The following is a 25,308-nucleotide window of genomic DNA, read 5'->3' on the forward strand; positions in this document are numbered from 1 at the left end:
TTGAAAAGGAAGGAGTATCAGACCACTACAAATCTATGAAGACCCGTCCGCCTCTAAACTTTCAGCTCTCATACAATGAGAAGACTGATCAGAGATGCAGCCAAGAGGCCCATGATCACTCTGGATGAACTGCAGAGATCTACAGCTGAGGCGGGAGACTCTGTCCATAGGACAACAATCAGTCGTTATACTGCACAAATCTGGCCTTTATGGAAGAGTGGCAAGAAGAAAGCCATTTCTTAAAGATATCCATAAAAATGTCGTTCAAAGTTTGCCAAAAGCCACCTGGGAGACACACCAAACATGTGGAAGAAGGTGCTGTGGTCAGATGAAACCAAAATCGAACTTTTGGCAACAATGCAAAACGTTATGTTTGGGGGAAAAGCAACAACAGCTCATCACCCTGAACACACCATCCCCACTGTCAAACATGGTGGTGGCAGCATCATGGTTTGGGCCTGCTTTTCTTCAGCAGGGACAGGGAAGATGGTTAAAATTGATGGGAAGATGGATGGAGCCAAATACAGGACCATTCTGGAAGAAAACCTGATGGAGTCTGCAAAAGACCTGAGACTGGGGGCGGAGATTTGTCTTCCAACAAGACAATGATCCAAAACATAAAGCAAAATCTACAATGGAATGGTTCACAAATAAACATATCCAGGTGTTAGAATGGCCAAGTCAAAGTCCAAACCTGAATCCAATCGGGAATCTGTGGAAAGAACTGAAAACTGCTGTTCACAAACGCTCTCCATCCAACCTCACTGAGCTCGAGCTGTTTTGCAAGGAGGAATGGGCAAAATGACACTCTCGATGTGCAAAACTGATAGAGACATACCCCAAGTACTTACAGCTGTAATCGCCAGCAAAAGGTGTCGGCTACAAAGTATTAACTTAAGGGGCTGAATAATTTTGCACCCCAATATTTCAGTTTTTATTTGTTTAAAAGGTTTGAAATATCCAATAAATTTCGTTACACTTCATGATTGTGTCCCACTTGTTGTTGATTCTTCACAAAAAATTACAGTTTTATATCTTTATTTTTGAGGCCTGAAATGTGGCAAAAGGTCGAAAAGTTCAAGGGGGCCGAATACTTTCGCAAGGCACTGTATATATATATATATATATATATATATATACACACACATATACACACATACATATATATACATACATACAGTACAGGCCAAAAGTTTGGACACACCTTCTCATTCAATGCGTTTCCTTTTTATTTTCATGACTATTTACATTGTAGATTCTCACTGAAAGCATCAAAACTATGAATGAACACATATGGAATTATGTACTTAACAAAAAAGTGTGAAATAACTGAAAACATGTCTTATATTTTAGATTCTTCAAAGTAGCCACCCTTTGCTTTTTTATTAATAAGGGAAAAAATTCCACTAATTAACCCTGACAAAGCACACCTGTGAAGTGAAAACCATTTCAGGTGACTACCTCATGAAGCTCATTGAGAGAACACCAAGGGTTTGCAGAGTTATCAAAAAAAGCACAACAGACAAGATGTCTCTTCTGGAAAGAGACATCAGATACAGTATTAGGGGACCACTAAGGTCTATATAAAAGCATCCAAAGAGCACCATGTCATGGGACCTTTAACGACAAAAACAACCACTGGATGGGAAAGGGGTATTTTACAATTACTTTGAATGCACCACGAGGCTGGCGAGCGAGGCTGAGTCTGTGTTGTGTTTCAGACAACAGCAGCTACAGTCTGGTGTTAGAATTCTCTACAGTGAAATACAGACACACTTTTACACCGTTTAGCTGTCAGCATTTTAATCGTGTTTACTCCAGCTGCTAGCTAACGGTAGGCTAACGTTACATGCTGCCAAGTGTAGTGTTAACTTGCGTCCGGTGCGGCAAGGTTTCAGTTCCCTCTAACGTCCGTTTTCGGAGCATCAGAGAGAGGCGCAGGCATTTAAGTGGCACCAAAATAAGTCACCGAAATCCGCGTTGCTATTCGGTCCGGTAGATAGCGGTCAGAGGTCCATATGCAACACAAGGCCCTGATATATCATGGGATCAAAGTAGATTACCTTGATGACATGGAGGTGTGCTGGTCTCAAACCATTGCTTTTCCTATAACTTCTTCACAATAATAGCCTCCCACTGGTGTACCAATGGAAGTCTTTTATATTGTGAAGCAGCGGTAGTAGCAGCTGGAAAATGTTCAGTTTGCATTAGCCGTAACTTAACACAGCTCCAATACGACTGTAGACGCTCATTTGCATAAAATAGACTTCTTGTGGGCGCCCGGATAGCTCAGTTGGTAGAGCAGGCGCACATATATGGGGTTTACTCCTTGACGCAGCGGGCCCGGGTTCGACTCTACCCTGCGGCCCTTTGCTGCATGTCATTCCTCCCTCTCTCTCCCCTTTCATTTATTCAGCTGTCCTGTCAATAAAGGCCTAAAATTGCCCAAAAAATAATCTTAAAAAAAAATAGACTCCTTGTCTATTTTGGCCCCGCCTTGCTCGTGGTAGCAGCAAGCTCGTTGCTTGTCGCTGGCAAATGGCCACTCCCACTGAAAATGAATGGCAGCAATTAAAACACCTTTGAATAACTAGGTCAATATTTTGTGAAATAAAGTGATTTAACACAAGGCTCACAACCTAGAGAGCTTCAATACACTATAGCAGAGACATAAATACATGTCATGACATGCTGCTCAGATATTTGAAGAAAAAGTCATTTCTGTCAATAACTTTATATCTAAAACTCTAAACTAACTTGCACTAACGTTACTGCTAAGGTAATGTGATGCTAGCTAGTTTTACTTCAGTTGGCTAACTGGTGCAAAAAAATGCCGACGTAGGTGACTAGGCCAGCTAGAAGACTCCGGCCTGTCAAAGAATACGCCTAACAGGGCAAACTCGAAATTTGATTGGCTAAAGACTAGGACAATCAACACATCGTCCCTATTTACCTAAACAGCAGAGGGATTCCCTGGAAATTCTCAAGGCCTAAGATTAGATTTTTCACCCGGAGACATAACAGGGGGGAAATCTGATTGGATAAAAGCTCTAATTTATGAAATGCACTGGAAGCTGCACAAACGAGAGAGAGAGTAGCAATGAAACCACGGCAATAGCCTCATGGGAATGATGAAATAAATAAATATTTATACATTTTAATATATATAAAATTATATAGATATCATTTTCTGATTGTGACAATCTCTTGGCCAACTGAGAAGGCCTTGTTGGCCCTGACGGCCCACCTCTGGTAACCCTCATCTACAGTCGTGGTTGAAAAAAGGGCACCCGGGCCCCTCTGCTGCCACCACAACCTGGACCCAGATGAGCAGCAGAAAACGGATGGATGGATGGATGGATGGATGGATGAGCTCATTAAAATGGCTTTTACAATCAACTACATAAGGTAGAGATTTTCAACAGGGGGTCCATGACCCCTAGGAGGTCCTCGAAGTTACTGCACGGGGGCAGCCAAATAATCTCTGAAAAAATATTTGTCTGAAAATATACATTGATATGAAGCCAACATATTAATAGCAAAGATAAATTGGCCTATTTGTGAAATTTACATATTGAAGATAAGTTTACTATAGGTAAGGTAGCCACTATGGCAGCCATAAAGTTAGTCTTAAAGATTCACTGTGCTTTCCCCATGTACTTTTAACATTAAAACATGATGTATAAATAATTACCATTTATTTTCATCCATTCAGCCCATTTTAATATAAGCAGTAGGGGCTCTCTACGCGGTCTCTCTTGGAGCTAAGGCCTAAAAAACTTTGAAGACCCCTGACATAAGTACAAAATTGTCAGGTACGTTTTTGCCCGATTACCCCCTCTACCACTTGTTTTTCCCAGGGACAGTGCACATTGATCAACATCCCTGTAATGTGCCGGTGTTAGCCAAAAGTCTAATTGGTCAGATGTTAAATTCTTCATTTAAACAACATATGGTTCAAACATAGACGAGGTTCAATGCACAACTGTCTGTCAACTTCTAATATAGTTTGTGTTTCTAGTGAATAGCGGCATGTAAAAAGTCACTGATGCATCTATAGACAGCAGTTAATCAAGACACAATCTTCTCTTCCTGTCACTTTCCTTTCAGTCAGACAGCAAACATACCTTGGCTGGAGGCTGAACAATCTGTTCTTCTTGGATCTGCTTGCGGAAGACGGGGTCAAAGAGGAGAGGGGTGGCACAGTAGTGGACAAGCCTGGACGACTGCTTCAGAGTCTCTAAATCTGTCCCCTGTTGAGACAGCCAATGTTATGATTAGATGGTTGACACTGTCGAGGGTAAACTGAGAGAAGTAGGATGATTAGGATACACAAGACTAAAACAACTTTGTGTTTAAGAATAAAGCTGACAGGACTGTATATTGTAGCTTGTAGTCAGTGAGCAGTGTTTACAGGCAGCTGCAACATCAAAGATTACATGGAGTACGAAAATCAGATCCAAACCGGACTATGATGCAGTCAGATCACATATAATAGTTAATTTAGTTCATCCAACTAAAACCAATTGCCAGTCCAAATGGCTGTGGGCCCGGTCAGGCTGCAGAACTCCTCTTGGATGTGCTAGAGTAAGAGTGCTCTGTGGGTGTCTGCTGCAATATCAAATTCGTAAATGTAATGCCACCATGTAATCTCTCTAGAGATGTCACTGTAGAAGACAGAAACCTTTTTAATTAGACCGCATATTCCCCCCCTTTGAAACAAGGCAATACTAAATAATTTCCCAGAGGAATGAACTGTGATTGGGGCTCCTTAAATATATGCTCAAAGGCTGAGTGTCACAAAACTCTGGCTCAATGAGTCCAACTCTAAGGTCCTTTTATTCCGCCCCCCAAAAACAAACGTGGCCCCTGACTAGAACAATCATCTTGGGAACCTGTCCATCCAACGTCCAGCACTCTGCCCGCAATGTGGGTGTGAGTTTTGACTCTGAGCTTTGTTTTGACTTACAAATCACAAAAGTTTGTACAATCATGCTCTGTCTAACTTAGAAATATTGCAAAAATTTGAATTTTGTTGACATAAAGCGGACCATGAAAAAGTAATCCATGATTTCATCTCGTCACAGATTGCTTATTGTAATTCCCTGTATTTGGCGCTCAGCCAAAAAGGCCATCTCCAGTCTCCATCTCCAGACTTTTAAGAAATTCTAAGGGACAAGATCATACCACTCCCATCCATGCAACACTACGGTGGCTACCTGTACCTGGTACAGAATTGATTTCAAACTTTGACTTATTAGCCCTAACTGGGCTTGCTCCTTCACAGATTTACTTGTGCACTACGAACCTAGCCACCGTCTGCGCTCCTCTGGTAGGACCCTCAGCCCTCCTTGTTACGTGTAAGATACTAATGGGATTTGATCTGTTCACGCTGCCGTTAAAAAGAAACATTTACCCTGTATATGAGGGGAATAAATTAAATTTTTACCAGGTGCACCCTTCAACTACTACATTACTGTCTTTAAGTTACAAATATTTATTTATGTCTGCATGTGGCTCTCAGAACTATGACTTGGGGTACTTACTGAAATGGGCATGTTGGACTGTGCTGACCTCTGCTGCCAAGTCACAAACAGGTTCTCTATCTTCATCTGTTTCTCCAGTTCTGTCGGCACAAAGACAAAGCCATGACCCTTCCTGTCCAGTGTGGTGTTTGATGAGCTCATTGGACAAAAATGCTATTATTATTATTAGTAGTAGTAGTAGCAGTATTAACCCCTCCGCTCCGTAGCTTTGATCTCCAAGAGCTGGCTGCCATGTCGGGCCACCGCATCCCCCTCCATCAAGGGTCGGATGGTGCACACATCCCTCAGAGCTTCGTCAAAGGGAAGCAGTTCGGAGGGGAAGTGGAGCGGAGCGAGGCTTCGGCCAGAGCTACCCAGCCTGCCCTGCTCTTTACTGGGCAAAGGGGGGACTGCGCTACGCAGCAACGCATCTGGCTCCATGGAGGGGCTTAGGAACGGGTTGGGATCCTGGAAAAGACAGATTGAGAGTAAGAACAATAGAAGCAATGTGTCAAAAAAGACAAAGGACATCAGTTGAATGGTTTGACAATACCTGCTTAGAAAAAAAGCTAGAGCTCTTGAAGCATCAGAGGAAAGGATTGGTACTTCTAAATGACAATGCTCCAGGTGTAAAAAAACAATCACACTCTCAATATTGAATGTAAGAATATCTTTTTTTTATTTTGAACTTGAGAATTGAATTAATTGGCAATGTATTGATTTTATCTGGCAAATGTTACTTATATGAGTACAAAACAATAAATCTTTCCCCCAATTTCACTGCTTTTTTATGTGAATTCAAGGAATATATTAAGTCTCTCAAACTTATAGACTCAAAAAAGTAACAAAATGGTCATATTGTACTCTGAACTTAATAAAGAATAATGTATTAATTATTAATTTTGTCTCATTGTAATTTTATATTGTTTAATCATACCCCTCTACATTGTTTTTCGGTTATTAACACTATTTTTATATTTGTTTAAAATCATATTATTGTTCCTCTGGAGCATTATTTTGAGTATGTGTCTGAAATGAAATATATTTCAATGTATTTTTGTGAGAAAAAAAAAATATCATCCAATGAGTTTTAGGAATATTCAAATAACACAATGACCATTTTCCTCCCACTGAAAACATTATGGATGAGCTCGATTGGCATATGCATCAATGTCTGCGTGGTCAGCTTCAACACTCGCATGCTACAGAGCCCACCTCAGCCACGACCTGTGGCTTTTTATATAATATATTCACTGCACTGTATATCGGTTTTGATGAGTATTTTTATTATTATTGGATACGTACAATTCCAGAGCATAGTTGGTGTGCCCTGGTTGCTGTTGAAAGGAACTTTTGGGTGAGTTTGTTCAGCGGAGCATGTGAGGGCGCAGATGCCCCAGTGTGGCTGCAGCATGCCCGCAGGCTGCAGGGTCAAACTGTGCACTGGTGCTCCCTCTGCTTCTCATCAGGACCATGACAGATGAAGCTCTGTTCAGGCAAATTTTCTGCTGCTCTGACTCTGCCTTCTGTCCGCACTTATTAGTAATGCGGCGATGAAGAGTTGGGCCATTGGAGGGAAATAAAAAGTTTGGCTCTTTCTATTCTTTGAGCTTGTTTTGTAATTGGCCGTAGGGAGGGGGATGGGGGGGCGGCGGCAAAAAGAGCATTTGGGGTCTTCTTTGCTGTCCAATGCTGCAGCCAGGTCTACACAATGCTGGAACAACACTGAACGTGACATTTTGTATTTTTTAACCTTTCTTCATTTAAATTCAACTGTGTCTCGTGCTTTATGTCATTGTAACCATGGCCAGATTGACCTGCTAGGGGGGCCCTAGGGCAAAAATGTACTGCTGGGCCCTATTTACCCATCCACCTCGCCTCCCTCCCTTCCACTCTGTGCATTCTGCATGTTGTTCATATGCTGCAATAGGTTTTCTATGTGTTAATTTGATAAAACATGAATTCATTTAGGAATAAGAATCATGTAATCACTCATTGCTTTGGCAATTTGCGCTGCTGCTCGTACATGAAACACAGGTTGGGCTTGGAGATTCTGTCCACCTAGACCTACCACCTGCTCTTATCTGATCTTATCATTTATTTGCTTTCAGATGCGCACGTTACCAAATCAATTACCACAGACCACTTGACACACATCTCACACATGACACACTCTGCCTGGTTGCTAATTCATCCATGTTTAACACTCAAATTCATAATTCCCCCACGTTCAGCGCTGTTGTTTATAGCAGCTGTCTTGCAACACTTTGGGGCTCAATCCTGGTTGTCCCAATAAGACTAATATTAAGCCTAACAAAAATAATTGTTTGGTTCCGGTTTCCGACCGACACTGTCAATTTATGTGCGACCCAAATTTATTTTATGAGCTTGGAGGAGAAATGATACGAATTGAATAAATACACAAATAAAAAGTTTGAGGCGAACTATAATTACATTTTTGTACAGCACTCTTGCGATGCAAGATGCCTGTTGTCCTCCAGCAATGCTGGAAGAGGACCAGATGTCGCCGCACGTTGCCATGTCCAGTTTTACGGCAGCAGCAGCAGCGTGAGGACGGTGCGTTCAAGCAGTCCTCACCGGCCAGCTACAGCGCTACTGCGCCGCCGGGGAGCTTCAACAAGTTAAACAGGGCAGATGAAACCACTCATGAACTATATGTTGTGTTTAATGTCGTTCAAGAGGATGGCAACGCAGCAAGCAAACACGATCAAATGAAAGGTAAATACCCTTTAGAGTGCTGTAACATTACAGCAAGTCCCTGTGGCTCAATGGAGGTGGCTAACAGCAGTGAAGCTAATGACAACTTCACAACACAATTTATTTGGATACAAGCGTTGCTCCCCACCACACACACACACCTCCCAAATTGTTGGAATGCACTACATTCCTTAGACTGATAACTGATGCATTCATCCCAATCCCTTTCTCCCTTTTTTTATATATATTATTATTTATGTATTTATTGTATTGATGATGTACTGTATGTGGTGGAATGTGCTGCTCTTTGTGTCATTGGATTGCCCCCTGGGGATGAATAAAGTGATTTGAATTGAATTATGGAAGATAGACGGGATGCCCCCCATCCCCCCCCCACACACACGTAACTGATTGGAAACGATACAGATTATACGTTATTTACTGCCGCTGGCGCAGATGGACTAATGCTACACTCGTTACTGTAAGTAGCCTACAATAAACCCTCCATGATTAAAAAGGCAATACTTATCAATACCCACCTACCTGTTCTACAGGCATAAACATGTAGAAACCGATATTTCAGTCTGCGCTGTCCACTCTTGTCCACCGCGCTGTGCAAACACAGCTCTACTCTGCAAACACAGCTCTACTCTGCAAACACAGCTCTACTCTGCAAATAGCAACTTTTTACAAACAAGCTAAAATGACAGATGTCAGTTTGTAGTCTAACTGTTTATCTTAGTTTGCAACGAATCTTGAATTTTGGACAAACTCTTGTAAACTTAGCTGCTGTCCAAACGAACCACCCTCTCCGCTGGAGCGGTAAACCTGTGGATGTATAAGACCAAAACAGATACATGTGGCTACTTGTGAATGATGCCTCACCATGTTTTCAATTTACATGTAGTAACAGGTAGGCTATGTTATGAAAAAATAGAGTATCCATCGCTACTGTAAAGGGAAAAAAAATGTCCTACCTATCCCTTGCCTTGCTGCCACTGGGAATTTTTTTTTAATAAAAAATAAAATAAATTACCTATCGACCCATGACCTCAACTGACAACCAACCAGAACCAAACAATATTTTTTTGTATGCCTAATTGACACTGTTATTAATTGAATTATTATATTTAATGGAACAAAGTTAAGTTTTTCCATTACAGCTCAAAGTCACTGTAAGTTAAACTGAACAGTAAATGTTTATCTGCAGAAATGCATCTTATACAATTTTGGGAGAACAGAACTGTTGATGCAACTGCAATGATTGTGACAGTATAACATTATATTATAGATTACCTATCCTAATTTGATGTGTTATTTAAAATGATGTAATATCCCGGGTAAAGCAGCAGTATATCTCTGCCACCTGCCAGTTTTAATGGAATTCTTTTTTTAGAAACAGTGGAAGCCTATTACTTCCTGAGATAAGGAAAACCTGTAGCTCGGTGGCCTTAATAGTGATGGAAGATATTGACCTCAACAGCAGTTGTTGAGGAAGGGAAAACTGTTACTGATGTGCTTCTCTAACCACATTTTCCCAGCATGTTCCAAGACTGGACACAGCAACCTTTTAGTCACCCAATTCTCAATAAATCTCGGGCCTACTGTCAAGACTCCAAATGTCTCCCCCAAAAAGTCTACGCAGTTGGAGAAACATCCCTTTTTTTCCCCTTACGTACATATGCAAGTGCTCTCATGGTCTTTTACGCTACGTCAGGCTCTCTAGCTTCTGACCAGTGGCTGTGGAAATGAAAATCACTGGGCTCAAAGTTGTAATTGGAGTCTTTCTGCACCACTGTCCTCTTATTCACCAGTGGGAACAGTGAGTTTGATATGACAGCTGACTCGTGATGTGAGGGGGGAGGAGAGCAGAAGTAAAAGTGTGAAGGAAGACGGGTTGTTAAATATGCTTAGCAAACAGTTTTTGTCACTGGAAGCACATCTCAGAAGCTACAGACTGTGAAAGCCTCCCTGCTCAGACCGCTCTATGCCAGAGCTGAGCATAAATAATCCAAGAGGATATATGGAAACTGACAAGGACTAAATTGCACCGAGGTGGTAAAGTATTTCATTTTGAAAAACAAGGCCGTTGATGTGTCAGGGTTGTATTTCCAGGATATGATCAACACAAGATGGCAGGGAATACAGAGGGGGTGATAATCAAGAATAAAAATGCTTGGTCACATGGCTGAGAAATCTTGTTTGGGTTTGTGCCGCAGAGTCCATCAGTCGCATATCGATCTGCAGCTTCATATTTAATACAGGAGGTCCAGCAGTTGTGCTGAGATAATCAAAACAGAAAACAAGCCTGAATAAAGCAGCAACCAGCTCTGATGGAGCTGCAGGTAGCGGAACTATGGGAGGGAATTCAGTGACAGCCTCTGCCTGTCGGCATTAATAGTGAATGTCGACTGAACCTCAGTTCAATTTCCTAATAACTCACCATCTAGTGGGAGTTAAAAATTCCTATCAGGGCTGGGCGATATGGAGAAAATCAAATATCACGATATTTTTGAACAAATACCTCGATATCGATACCGCAACGACATTGTAGTTTTGACTATTGGTGCTTTCACAAAATATTTACACAATGAGATTTTTGATAAATAATCATCAGTAATGTGGATATAATGACTAAGTGTGTAAAGGCAAATAATAGAACAGTTACAACAGTCTGGTAAGTTCAGAAAATGACATCACTGTAATGCAGCCTTTAAAACCAGGAAAAGACAACAACTGTGTCATATTACGATATCGCGATATCAAAAGTCTAAGACGATATCTAGTCTCATATCATGATATCGATATAATATTGATATATTGCCCAGCTCTAATTCCTATATTATCTAAATAGCAAGGCTGGTTGTCATCTCGTTTTGTGTGACCAAAGACAAATCATATTTTGAAGGAGCACAGATGCACCATGGGAACCCAGGTAAAACCAGATCTTCTGGGTTCTGTTCCAAATGTAAGAACACCAAATGTAAAAGTCTCATTGACATTTGTAATGACAAACATTTCTAACTTTCACGACCTAGATAAACAGATAAACGCAAATGTAAATGGACCAAGTCCAGTTCCTTTCAGCTCCGATCCATATCCAAATTAAAGTCTTTCCTCTCCTGCCCAGAACTGGAAATAGTCATCCATGTCTTCATTTTCCACACGGATCGACTACTGCAACTTCCTCTACCCCGGTATCACCCAGTCATCCGTGTCCTGCCTGCAACTGTATGTCTGTAGTGATAGAAATGACACATCCTAAGGAAAGCTCATTGTGGGACTGGCTCTAGTGGCTGTAATTCTGCACCAAGGCTGAATTTCGGGAAAGAGACTTTAGATACAGTATTAGGGGACAGCATGTCATAGGACCTTTAATGATTAATGTATCATATTTTAATCCCAATATTTTGTGAGTAAAATCTGAATCTGCAACATAAGTAAGCACTAACATTTCTCTGTCAGGTAAATGTAGCAGTACAATGTTTTCCTCTGAAGTAGAAGTAAACAGTGAGTCAGATGTACACAATAAGTGTAAGTTATTTTTGGGGTACCATGAGTTAGAACAGCGGTCTTCGTTTTTTTAAGCCAAGGACCCCTTAACTAAGAGACAAACAGAGCATGGACCCCTACTACATACAGTATATTGTATAAAATGGCCTACACCAATTAACACCAATTAACCTGGGCCTACAATAATGTGTGGGCAGCCTAAAGCCTTTATACAGTACATTTGTAGTGCATCTTATTTTTCTTCTTATTCGTTTTATTGGCGGGCTACAATTCAACATTTAAGGTGCATGCCGCCACCTACTGTACCGGAGTGTGTAATATCATGACTTTAAACAACCATATTTTTAGTGCATAGAATACTAAGCTATTAAAATATTAATTGTTGGCATGATTTTATAAATCACATTTTAATGTTAAACATACATGTGGAACAGTGAATCCTTAACTGTATCTGTGGATGGCTACCTTAGTGAGTACCTTACCTATCAGTGTTTTTTTTTTTTTTTTTTTCACAAATAGGCACATTTATATTTGCTAACAATATGTTGGATTCATGTTAATTTATTTTTAATTGCCCCTTTGGGACAAATAGTTTTTTAATTGAATTTATTTTAATTGAATGTATAGACATTTTCTATTTTTTTTTTACAAATCTTTCAATTCGGCTGCCCCCCTGCAGTGACAATGAAGACCCCCTAGGGGCCCCGGACACCCTGTTGAAGATCTCGGAGTTAGAATATAAACATATTCAATAGTTTTCATATCTAAATATCGTAATAAATCTACAGCTATTTGGGGTCCTTTTCTTTGACGTCCCATTTGTGTGTTTGACTTATTTTTCTTCTTTGAACTCTGATATAGGAACCACACCATGGAAGGTCCCTAGATTTCAAGTACTCTAGCATCAGTGTCGGCACTAGAACATACACCATGAGAAGCACATGACACACAGGCTGGTAGCGTACAGGTAGTGACACCATCTCTTATGTGGCGGTCACAGGGATTCCTCCCCAGGATACAACAGCTGTATGAAGTGTGCCCCAGGACCTGCTACCTTCTGGAGCCGTGTGAATCCAGATGCTGTCCTGACAGGCTGATTCCACCTCAACTAGGAGCTCCCGACCCCCGTTGTATGCAGGCATACTGACCGGCAGTAGAAAACAGAAGGCATTACAGATGCTTTTTAGTGACACATTTTAAGTGTATCAGTATGTCTGTAAGAGAAGTCTAACATGCTGTCTGTGAAGTAGCGAATGCTGGTGGAGGAAATATTTATTTCATCCTAAAAGTCCTGCTAAGGTCCCCGTCTCATTTCATTTTACTGAACAGAAAAAGAAGTAAATGGCTCCTTAGAGTTGGAACTTTTGTTGGAAAAAAAACATATCTTGATAAGTTCCAGTGCCTTAAAAAACTTGGAGCAACTGAATTCCAGTATATATTAATTCAAAGGAAAAAAAAAAAGATACAAATACGATTTTCGATATTCAGAATGGGCCTTGGGGGGGTGGGGGGTTACTACGCATGACAGTAAGCATGATCGGTCCGTGTACAGTGAATGCAAAGAGTGTGTTACCTTATTTCACAAAATATCTATGCAAATGCATAGTGATAATGAAATAACTGAACACTGAATTAGTTTCGACGCAGCATTGTAAAATGCAGCTGATTTATGCTGGTGTATGTCAGATTACACAGCTAAGTGGAAAGACGTGGAAAAGGAGTTTAGTGGAAAATATCCAATCCAGAGCATTATTGGAGACCAAGAAATATACAAAAGGATTAAAAATTATGTAGTAGTAGTATTACACTGGAATTATGGTTCAGAGTAATACAAAATTATAGGATAAAAGAAGAAACAAAAGTGCTTAAATGGGTAGCATTTGACAGTCATTTTAAACCAGCTGAATATGATAAAGGATTTAAACAGTGGGTAGACAAGGGAGTCACGGCATGGTGTACTTTACAGAAGGATGGGGAGCTGGAGAGTGAGACATGAAAGATAAATACGGTTTGGATATACATGAATTCTACAGGTACCTACAACTAAGAGACTATTATAAAAAAGAAATCAAGATAGATCCCTCCATGGAAGTGAATGGTGTGATCCAAATTATAATTAATACATACAAAGGAATAAAGATTATAATTATATCTGCTTTATATCAAAACTTGATGACAAATAAACATACAACTAAATATATAAAAGAAAAATGGGAATCTGAGTTTAACACGAACATTTCGGATGATGATTGGCAAGACATGTGGAAAACACGTCAGACAACAACCAATTCGCGGATATGGAGGGAGTTCTCTTGGAAAATTATGATCGTTTTTTTTATTACGCCCAAGGTCAAAAGAAAGTATAAAAACATAAATTGAACATGTTGGAGAGTGTGTGGAGTAAAGGATGCAGACCACTCACACATAATTTGGAAATGTCACAAAGTACTGAAGTTTTGGAGAATTGTACACAAAACTATACAAAAGATACTAGGGTACAATATTCCTATCAGCTACATGGTACTGTACCTCTATAATTTTAATTCTACCAAAGAGAGTGTAGGAATGAGAGATACATATTTGTTTAAAACACTACGAATAGCTAGTAAGAAAGCTATAACAAGGAAATGGGGTAAGGTGGCTCCTCCTTGTAAGGAAGAATGGATAGGTATAGTAGAAGAAATCTATATGAAGAGAAACTGACACACCGCCTGAGACTACAACAAGCACAGCTTGAAGAAAAGCGGGAGAAATGGATAATATTCAGAACCAAAACCAGCGACGAGGAATATGGACAGAAACAAATGATTTCGATGAAGAAACAAGGAGAAAAGATGAACTGCTTTTTTTTTTTTACTGCATTATTTTGATTGTGGATTGTCTGTGCGAGTTTTATAATAAAAATTGAATTTAAAAAAATAAATATGCAGCTGATTTAAACGACAGCAGTTCTTTTGTTGACTTGCTTGACAATGCTCCACATTAGGACACATTTACATGTCTTTACCTGCTTGGAGTCCATTTCGTGGATGGGTGCGTCAGAGAAGCAGTAGTGATGGAAGAGGCCCATCTTCTGGTTGAGCAGGCAGTGGACAACATGAGCCCTCGCGTTCTGCCACTTCACGAGGCGGTCCAGCTCACGGTTCAGAGAGGCGCCCAGGTCCACAGACCAGTTATAGCTGTACAGAGTCACCTAAAGAATGATGGTAACCATGGGTCAAACACACCCCCAAGATGCTTGCACTTCTACAAGACATGGCCTGTAAACAGCAGAGCAGTGTAGGCATCACGTAACTGCTACGACTGCACCTCTAGCTTTTAAAGCTCAGCTAAGACAAGTGGTCAGAGGGTAGAAACTGTCCCCATTTAATAACTGATTTGCACAACAGAAACTATGAGCAAAGATTCTTTATACTAAATATAGCACATTTCAAGCAGCGGCAATGGTATGAAACGGTACACACTTCCTGTCTCCTAAAGGGGCGTGGCAGTGTAGTGAACCTCGTGTGGATGCAGAAAAGTTGTATTTGTATAACTTATTAATATTTTCTTTTGCTAACATTAGATATTTACACAGCTGAAGGACATATTTAGCATACCAAAGATTAGTTAAATAAATCATAAATACACTTAATTTAATAGTTTTGTTAGGGTATTCACAAACTTAAACAAAAGCTTATCTGTGTTGCCAGATCTCGCGAGAGGTTGGGTTTGAGACAGAAACCTGCTGCTAGTCTCCTAAAGAGGCGTGGCCGTGGCCGCGCCCATGTGACAGATACAGGAAACTACTCCAAGTTGGGGCGTCTCGGTACTAAATCGTCGTTAGCTTATCTGTTGCCAGATCTGGCGAGAGTTTGGTCCTGAGACAGAAACAGGTCTCAAACAAAGGTAACTTTCTCCTGATGTGTCCGTCTGAAAAATGAGTTTTTAGTGTCAGAATGTTCTGGAGATAATGCGGCTTGTGAAAAATGGCTCAAATATATACTTTGGTGACTATGGGGCAAAAGAATCAGTCATAATCTGTGTTCACGTTCACTTTTCCCGTTGGAATCAATACACTCAGGACCTGCCGCTAGTCTCCTAAAGAGCCGTGGAGGGGCCCACGTGACACTGATAGAGGAAACTACTCTGAGTTAGGGCGTCTCGGTTCTAAACCGTCTCTGCATTGAGTAAGCCAATGTTGTTCATCTACCCGCAGGCTGCTTGGCTTCTGCTCTTCAATATGGCTGTCCTCAATTTGGGTCAAAAGAAGAAATCTCATAGACAGATGTGGTTGGACAAATAATTATCTGCATGCTGAAATACCACTTGCTGTAAGTGAGACATTTATTTTGATGAAGCAGCAATTAAATACAAAAAAGGATCAGTGAGGGGACATGCACTTCTGCATTTAAAGGGTAATTTCAGTTTTTGAACCTGGACCCTGTTTTTGCATTGGTGTCTAAGTGACTAAAAAATCTTTGAAATTGGTCCAGTATTGAGTGAGAAGGCTGTAACCTGCTGTCACGGACCGGGCTGCAATGTAACCCTATAGGACAAATGTTCAGCGTCAGTTAGCGTCCACTAAAAGTTCTGTTTTTGCCGCTGACAGGCTCAGATTATTATTCTAAGTGTCTGACAACATTATGGAAAGGATCCGTACAGAGATAGACCTTTTTGTTAGAGAGTAAGAATACTTTTTGTTTAACATGAAACAGCCCCGAAATTACCATCACCAAATCCACCAGACTCCATTTAAATAAACAATACTTTTAGCGTGTATAGATCCAGCATATTTGCACATGTAAATGGGTGAATTAAGGCTTTATTTCAACCAAACCAGAGTGGTGATTGTTGGAGAAGTGTAAAGACGAACCAAGACAGCTTTGCATAGTTTTATTTAGTTTTTGTCGACATTGAATGAAGTGTGTTTTACGATGATAAAATTACTGTTTATTTACATGGAGTCTGGTGGGTTTTGCGATAGCATTTCCAGGCTTTTGCTGGTTAAACAAAAAAGTATCTTACTCTTTAACAAAAAAGGTCTATCTCTGTAGGGATCCTTTCCATAATGTTGTCAGACACTTAGAATAATAATCTGAGCCTGTCAGTGGCAAAAACAGTTAGTGGACAAAAATTAAAAGGTGCACATTTGCCCATTAACGTTACATTACAGCTTGTTTCGCCGCTGCTTACTGCAGCGATCATTAATACTGGACCAGTTTCAAAGATTGTTGTTCCCATCAGTCACTTGGACACAAACACACTGGAAAATAGGGTCCAGGTTGGAAAAAAAGGAAGGTACCCTTTAACACAACCATTGTTCAGTGTTCAGAGATGTATTCTCATCTGAAACAATCAGGACCTTTTGTATTTTTAAGAACTCCGTCTTGTTCTCTTGGCCTAAAGGGGCATTCACAATACTGAGGCTGCCATATGCCAAGTCACCTTTTTGTCCAGGATGCTGATGAAGAGGAACCTCTGGCGGGGAGCCAGCCCGGCCCCGGCCTGGCTCGGACCGAACCAATCACTCTGCTCCAGAGCCTCGAAGCGCTGGAAGCCCTTATGAGCTGGGTGGGAGAGAGAGAAACTCAGTGAAATGGCAAAGCAATATGAATCAAAGTCTTTTTACACTGACTCCCTAATTACACTATTTTATCTGTTTGTAACTGTAGGATAACAGTCAATGGATAGCACCGTACCATGCCTTTGGGATCAACTTTTTACATGTAATTCATTTTAATTTGCACATTTACTGAGAAACTGCCCAGCGGGTCTTTATGAACCCAGAAGCCAAATGCACTTAATTACCCAGGATTCTCTGAGAGGTTTCCAAGGGTTTTGACACATGACTGACAGCTTTACCTATTGGAAGAAACAGTAATGCTGCTCTGGAAATTCCAGCCATTTGTCAGAGAAAAAAAATAAAAGTGCTGAAAATGATCAGTGGGAGAGAGAACAAAAGTGTTTATTTTCCTCTGCATTCCACAATAACATGTTAAAATGATATTATTCAGAATCCAGTATCTATATATATGTTGGGGACATTATATCTAAGTCGGAAGGACATTATGAGGTAATGCCGTTACCAGAGATTGGTCGAATGGTATTTCAATTTGCTTCAACTCTTAAACCAAACAAATGTATTTTTCCCAGCAGCATTCATTTCCCCGTCTGCTGTGTTTTTCCTGCCACGCATTTGTCTCCTATCATTTCACATAAAGCCACTCCCTCCTGCCCTGCGGTAACCACCTTTCCTGCCATTTCCATCCCCGCCCACCTGCTCAGCTGTTCCCACTTCCCCAGTCACCCCTGCAGTATATATACTCGCCCATTTCCACTCATTCCCTGCCAGATGATCTATTGTGCTTACGCCTTCACTTTCCAGCCTTTAGTTCTGCCTGCCTGACCCTTTTTCAGATAGCTTTGCCTGTTTTGATTATGCCACGTTTTTGACCATAATGCTCATCTCTGACTCGTGCATCTTGGTTCAAACCTGAGCCTTTTCACTTCAAGCTCTTTATTTACTGCATTAGAACAACACTAAAAAAGCACTATCATTATCAGCCTTTGTTTTTAATTTAGGGATGCACTGAATTCAGGATTCAGCTGATTATTGGGCTTTTTGACGAGCTTCGGTTTCTGCCGGACCTTAGAAGTTTTATCCACCGAACCGAACCCTACGCTTGCGCTACGCTGGTCGACATAATGACGCCACCGTTGATTACGGGAAGGTGTTTACGTAGGTGGACCGTTCAATGCAGTAGGCTGTGAAAAAGTGAAAATGGAACTCGTGAATCGAAAAAGTGTTGTTTGGCCGTATTTTCAGTCAAAAGAAGGCCCACCCAAGTTGCCTTCATCATACCCTGGTTAGCGAAAATTTGCCAAACAAAATTGTCGCTCATCTGGCGATCGCGATGTGTAAAGAGCGTGTGAATTCAACATGAAGTAAAGTTACATTTAACTATTTTAGAGGCTGTGGACGTTGTTTACTTCATTAATGTGTTTACTGTGTTAATGGACTGAGGATGGGAGTAGGATTTGGTATTCGGTTTCGGATTCGGCAGAATGTTAACCAGTGGATTCGGTATTCGGCCAAAACCCCAAAAATCTGGATTCGGTGCATCCCTATTTTAATTATCTTGTTATTGTCTCCTTTATTTCTTATTTTCAATGTATGGTATTTTCCTTTTTATTGTCTTTTTAATTAACTCATTGGACTCTATTTTCACTCAGCACAAAGTGCAGCTCTGTACTGGCAAAGTGACATGTACTCGGGCACACTGTTGTCTGCCGGGGAGTACGCTCCACGCTTGTCTTTAGGGCCGTACGTACTTACTTTTGTAAGTCACTGAAGTTATAAATTACTTCTATAAAAAAAGATTGAAGATATAACTTTACTTACTGTCCTAAAAATGCTCCGCACAGATATTTAAATAAAGATACACCCATCACCAATAGATGTGAAATGTTGATAAAATGTATCTTCTTAAGTATTTGATCCAAATTTGGAGGTTCTGATTCAAATCTTAGTCAATCAGCTTAAATAACTGATATGACATGAATGAACTTTTAACTGAGATGTTGGGAGACTGATCCTGTCACATCAACTGATCTTTTGACCACACAAGACTCACCATCTATTGGGGTTGTTGGCACTGCAAAAACACAGTCCACTCTGATCGTACAGCGCTGTTTCACAGATTCTTCCCTCACAAATGATCTTTGGCTGAGTGCAGACCAATGGCTCGCGACAGCCAAAAGATCACTTTGGGCCTGTTTATCAAGCTTCTTGTGAAATTAACGTTAATTAGCAACAGCTGATATAATCTGCAGCCGTTAAAGTTTGTCATTTTTGCCTCTCACTAGTATCGAGTATCAAAAAATGCCTTGTCATTTTAATACCCAATTTCAATTCCTAAGAAGTAAATCTCATCAGAGTCAGTGAGCCAATCAGCATGCAGCACATAAATAAATAAATGTGTGCTGTAATGTATATTGTTGTAATTTCTTATTATTATTTTTTAAATTAGTATCGAAAAAAGTGTTGTTTAAGAAACGGTATCAAAATCCCGGTATTGGTATCTGTACTGGTATCGAATATTTTTGAACGATACCCAGTCCTAGCCAGTATTGGTGTCTCGCCAGGCGCTGTATTCAGAGAGGTGTGCCACTGCCAATCCAGGGCTACTGTTCTACAATATTTCTGTCACTTTAATTAGGGAAGGTGTACCCACATGAACCTCTCCAAAATCCCTCTCCCTTTAGTCACTTGACAGTGCTTTGTGCCTCATGCCTTGATTCACAAAAACAGGGCCCGATGTCTTTGTTTGATGCCTTATGTAAATATGTAAGGCAGTTAGAATTGCATTTGAGGAGTTAGAAAGCTGTCCACTTTTAGGCGGTGTTGTGTGTTAAATAATACATTTATTTAATAAAGACAACCCAAAACATATATTAAGCACTACATTTCTATCAAAAGCAGCAATTTAAAACATCCCATCAGCATCGATGTGTGCAAACTTACGTGTGAACCTATTTAGCACTGGGGTGTTTTCCTCATCTGAACTGTCTTCTGTAGGCAAACAGAGATGGTACAAACAGCAAGGCGGCATGGACAGTGAATAGCAGAGCTCGACACACACGGAGCAGACACTTGCAAAATAACACAGTGATGTTAGACAGCTGTTAGCACGGACATAGAAACACAGAAACAAAGAGCGGCAGCAAGGAGAGCATGTTGGAAGCTTGGACTCAGGCTAAGACCTCCTCCCATGAGAGCAAAACAGGTGTTAGCAACATGCAGCAGCTAAGTCTTTACACGCTGTCATAGATCAATATAGGCCTTCATTAACATTAATCAAAATCAGCTCCTCTGGATACCCTCGGTTTGTTTTAATTTCTTGTCTTTACTGAATACAAGTCTCAATTCACACTTCCATGGTTATGTATAAAGGCACAATGAGTAGGATTTCCCTAAAAAACAGTTTAGACTGGGCCCATATATAGAGGTTTACTCCTCGAAGCAGCGGGCCTGGGATTCCGACCTGCGGCTCTTTGTTGCATGTTGTTCCCTCCCTCTCGCCCCTTTCATTTCTTCAGCTGTCCTGTCAATAAAGGCCTAAAAATGCCCAAAAAATAATCTTTAAAAAACACAAAAACAAATACTGTAGACTAAAACTAAAGTAATCCCTCTCAGTCATCACTAATGACCCATCTGTATCTGCAGAGAGAGAACCAACTGTTTGAATTGCAATACCATTAAAGTGATACCGATACCATACCAAAAGAGTACTTTATTTGAAATCTTTTTTTTTTCCCCACTTCATTCGGTAGCCAGTATTTGAAAGGAAGCATTTTGTTGTGTAAAATGCCTCCACCACTCCTTCTTATCCAAATGATTTGAAGTACATTTTTAAAAGGGTTTGAATGCGTTCGACTTCACCACACCACAGACTGTATGAGTTGTAGCTGGTGTGGTATTGGGCCAATCACATGTCACATTAAACAAAGAACACTTGCAGTGATTGGCTGCGGGCAAAACATAAAAGTCTTCTTTCTAGATCTGGGTACAAAAAGTACTAAATGCATGTATCATTTGACTGGAGGAGCTTCGATGGTATTGGGTTATTTCAGTCGATACACAGCCCTATTGATGAGTAAACCGGACTTTTGTTTGTAAGTGCAACTCAGTGTCTAGCCTGCCAAAAACCCAGAATAAGATTTTGGATTGATTTGGAGCAGAGTGGTCAACCGCGCCCGTCAAGAAACGCCAGGAAGTCCACCCGTTTTACCCTCAGCTTGTTTCGCTGCTGAAAGATGTGAGTACACCTTTTGATACATAAAACGGTGTGTGTGTGTGTGTGTGTGTGTGTGTGCGTGCGTGCGTGCGTGTGTGTGTGTGTGTGTGTGTGTGTGTGTGTGTGTGTGTGTGTGTGTGTGTATGTATGGCTATGCGGGCGCATATGTGGCGCAATAACTGCTTCTGTGTTGAGCAAAACCAATGATATATTACAGTTTAGGCATTGAAATGGCCATTAACAGGAACCCAACATTTCCAGGACCTGCGAGTTCGACATCTTCACTAATTTATTTGGTTTGTTCAGTTGAATCCAATTTTAACGTTGGACAACACACAGAAAACAACCTAAAAAGCAAAAATATGGGATAAATATTTGAGGTAAAAATCTTTTCAAACTAGGTACTTGCTAGCTTCTCAAACACCCATGTCATAGAAAAGTTGAATGAATGAATTTGTTGTTGCAGTTGCCTTTGAATTAGTACCTGGAGTTACTTCTTAGGACTTGGCCACTACATGCAACTTACAAACTGGAAAATAAACGAGTATTTCAAACGAAGCCTAACTGATTACAGAAGACAATTATGTTGCATAATGGATTGCAAATCATTCATTGTGTTGCATTGTGTCTACTAGGATGAGCACTGGCAGCAGGTGGCTGCTGTGAATTTGAGCAGTTACCTTGCTCTGTGCTACAGTGCCACTGATGGAAGTTGCGGCCAATGAGAACAAAGCTCCTTGTAGTGTCTGGAGGCTGGCTGAGGTTCTGGACAAGGGGGAATGGTACAAACATGTCTCCAGATGGGGGACAGCTGAAAAGGTTAAAGAGACAGAGAAAGCAGTTATTGTGATGTATATACAACACAATATTGGTTTGAGTTATTAAGAATGAAGGTATGCAAGATGATTAAAGGATTAACAGGATTTTTATCCCTTTTGTCTCCTAATGTTGTCTGCTAACTCTGCTGTTGGTTTGTGTCTCACCTCAAACAGCCAGTAGGAGTCACTAGTGCAGCAATATATAATAAGGACGTAATCCTTCACGGGCTTCCCACCAGGCGAGCGTTTGTGTATGTTGGATGCAAGAACAAGGTGGAGGAACTACTTACGACCGGGAATAAAACCCTGTCTCTACGGTAGTGCTCAAGAATGTTGCCCCTGCAGCATCTGTATACTCACAGACTTCAAATTGGGATGCAATCCAAACTTTATTGATTGTTATCTGTCTGGCAGGGTAAAGGGAGCCACTACTGACTGGAAGAAACTTAGTTAGAAGATTGTGTCAAAAGAAAATGTCATAGTAAATGTTTGATCTGAAGTTATCATCCAGTCTGTTGGAATGATGCGAACAAAAATAAAATACAAGATCTGAACCAATATCTGCATGGTTCTCTCTGTCTCTAAATACTGTGCCCTGTGTTCTGTTTATCAGTGAAAAGTCTCTGCCATGTAGTTATTTGAGATAAGTCACTGCTATACAGTAATCTTCCCCTAAATATTGTAGCTAAGGACATTGTAAAATACAATCAGGAAAACTTTAGTCTTTTTTAAGGTTGTTTTCTATGGAAGTAAATCTGTTTCATCGGATTTTGAAATTAAAAAGCCATTGAATATAGCACTGAATATTTATGCATTGAAATTATGTATCTGAATTTTTTTTTGCCTCTGAATTTTACTCTTCAAACTCAACAAAGTTCATAAATTAAGAATCAAAAATTCAACAAATTCATGTTCAAAATTCAGAATTCAGATGCAAAATACAATGTATAAAATTCTGTGTTAACAGGCGGGAACCCAAGGAAAAGCAGTCGATTCTAGAATCTAGATCGGGAGTTTGCCATAGTAGCTGCAGCCAACAACTGGAAACTTTTTACAATTTTCGTCTGCTTTCACCAGTAAATTCACTTTTGAGACTTTTTTTATGCGAGATATCAACTGCGTAGAGTTCAAATACGGGCAGTTTTACGAAAATTGATGGCCAATTGCACATTTGCTCCGATGTTGTCGGACTTGAGAAGCTCCAGTCTGACGTGACGGCCAGCTGGTGGCAGGCGGGATCGCTCGCCGGCCGGCCCGCCAGTGATGCTCACAGACCCCTCTGTCAGCTGGAAGTCTCTCAATACGATACTTTTATTGTCAATTCTTTTTGCATCCCTGGGTACCTCATATAAGAAAGAGGGCATAGACATACATAAAGACATACATAAGATTAATAACACCAAAGGACATACATGAAACATTACCACAAATGGAGCTTAAGCGAAAGTTCTTTCAGGACGACAACTTAAACATAATCACTTCTCACTCCCCTGAATGGATCAGCTGTTGATGTGTTCACTTTAGTCTTAACCAATCAGAAGCGGCCATGAAATTCACGAGCCAATCACTGGACGACATTCCTGTTTTAAACCTGTCTCTCTCTCTGCTGCTCAGTTGTCATTTCAGGATACGAGCACCACCCTCCTCCTCCCCTGCTCCTCCGGTCTTCGCCCCTCACGTCTCCTGGGTCTTCTTCCGGCAGGCCTCTCCCGGCGGCCTTCGGCGTTGGTCTTTGGGCTCCTCACGCCACCATCAGTGTCTAGGCTCCATCGGGGGGTTCATATTTCAGCCCTACCCCTTTTTAAAAGTTTCTCAGAATTTTTAAATGATGGTGGAGTCTAATCTCCAAAGACTGTACTGTACATTTCACGCACATGTACAATAAATCATCACATATCTGCAATGAAGTCTCTCCTGATTGAAATGACAAACATGCATGTATAACAACAGAAAATGACAAGGTCTTGGAGACTCGTAATCCTGAATAAATATTGCACTGGATTTCATGTAGCTGGTTTAACAATAGGATAGATTGATGTATGAAAGAGTTTTTAAGTCTGTTGCGATTGAAAGAATGAACTCTAAAGCGTCTGTTTGAAGGCAGAAGCTGATATTCTCTGTGCAAAACATGTAAGGAGTCATTTGAAATGTTCCTGGCCAGTCTGAGCATACTATTATTGTGAGCTTCCTGAAAGGAATGTGCTAAAGGTAGTCCTATAACCTTCAATAGACTCATGGACAAGTTTATTTCCTCAATCGTTTATTTTAATAACAAAACACAATTATCCATTGTAAGATAAAAGGCAACCTGCGGTTATCTGCCTTTGGGAGTTATAAAGCTCCACAAGTGATTGTGGGCGTAACGTTTACGAGCTCGCTGGGCAGCCAGAGCAGGAGTCAGAGGAGTAGGAGAGCAGCGTCTGAAAGGGCAGAGAGATAGGTCTCTCTTTAACATAGCCTATGTCTAAATAGTAAACAATGGCATATGTTATTTAGACTTAAGGGGAGACACCAGAGCTTATAATTTTCATTCACTGGCTTATTTAAAACAGTGACAATAAATGTACTGCACCAGATATAGGCTATCACAATGATAAATCCCTTCTGTTGTCTCTGAGCATGTAAGCTATAAGTACACATCTATAGACTATATAAAAAATATATATTTCCACATAACACACTAATATACACCTGTAGGACAGAACAGTGTTCAGAGAGGCATTATCAGACCTGAACGACAACAGGACTCTTAAAACTAACTTTTTGTTCATGTTAATAGAAAAGTTTGAGCAAATGTTAGCAAGCAATGTTTTATACAACGCTCGTTAAATAAAAGTATGTTAAAGAGAGAGGTATGTCTCTGCCCTGTCAGACGCTGCTCTTCCTCGCCTCTGGCTGCGGCTTTAACTATATTCGTGGGGTCCAAAAACCAGCAGTCCACTATACTTGTGGGGT

General features: G+C 40.6%; 1 protein-coding gene across 5 annotated transcripts in view; it reads right to left on the reverse strand.

Moving 5' to 3' along the window:
• Nucleotides 1–25,308, reverse strand: part of szt2 (SZT2 subunit of KICSTOR complex) — a 165,818-nt gene that overhangs the window by 29,185 nt on the left and 111,325 nt on the right. For 3 of the 5 annotated variants that reach the window (XM_039812482.1, XM_039812484.1, XM_039812480.1), the window contains 7 exons: nucleotides 22,216–22,346; nucleotides 20,263–20,310; nucleotides 17,184–17,305; nucleotides 14,764–14,949; nucleotides 5,738–5,993; nucleotides 5,547–5,626; nucleotides 4,128–4,253 (listed from right to left, as the gene is read on the reverse strand). In XM_039812482.1, the coding sequence (XP_039668416.1) occupies nucleotides 4,128–4,253; nucleotides 5,547–5,626; nucleotides 5,738–5,993; nucleotides 14,764–14,949; nucleotides 17,184–17,305; nucleotides 20,263–20,310; nucleotides 22,216–22,346 (949 nt within the window). The remainder of the gene's footprint in view (nucleotides 1–4,127; nucleotides 4,254–5,546; nucleotides 5,627–5,737; nucleotides 5,994–14,763; nucleotides 14,950–17,183; nucleotides 17,306–20,262; nucleotides 20,311–22,215; nucleotides 22,347–25,308) is intronic. The other 2 variants (XM_039812481.1, XM_039812483.1) reach the window with 2 other exon arrangements.

The sequence above is a fragment of the Perca fluviatilis genome, chromosome 9 (genome assembly GCF_010015445.1).
Source record: "Perca fluviatilis chromosome 9, GENO_Pfluv_1.0, whole genome shotgun sequence".
NCBI lineage: Eukaryota > Metazoa > Chordata > Actinopteri > Perciformes > Percidae > Perca > Perca fluviatilis.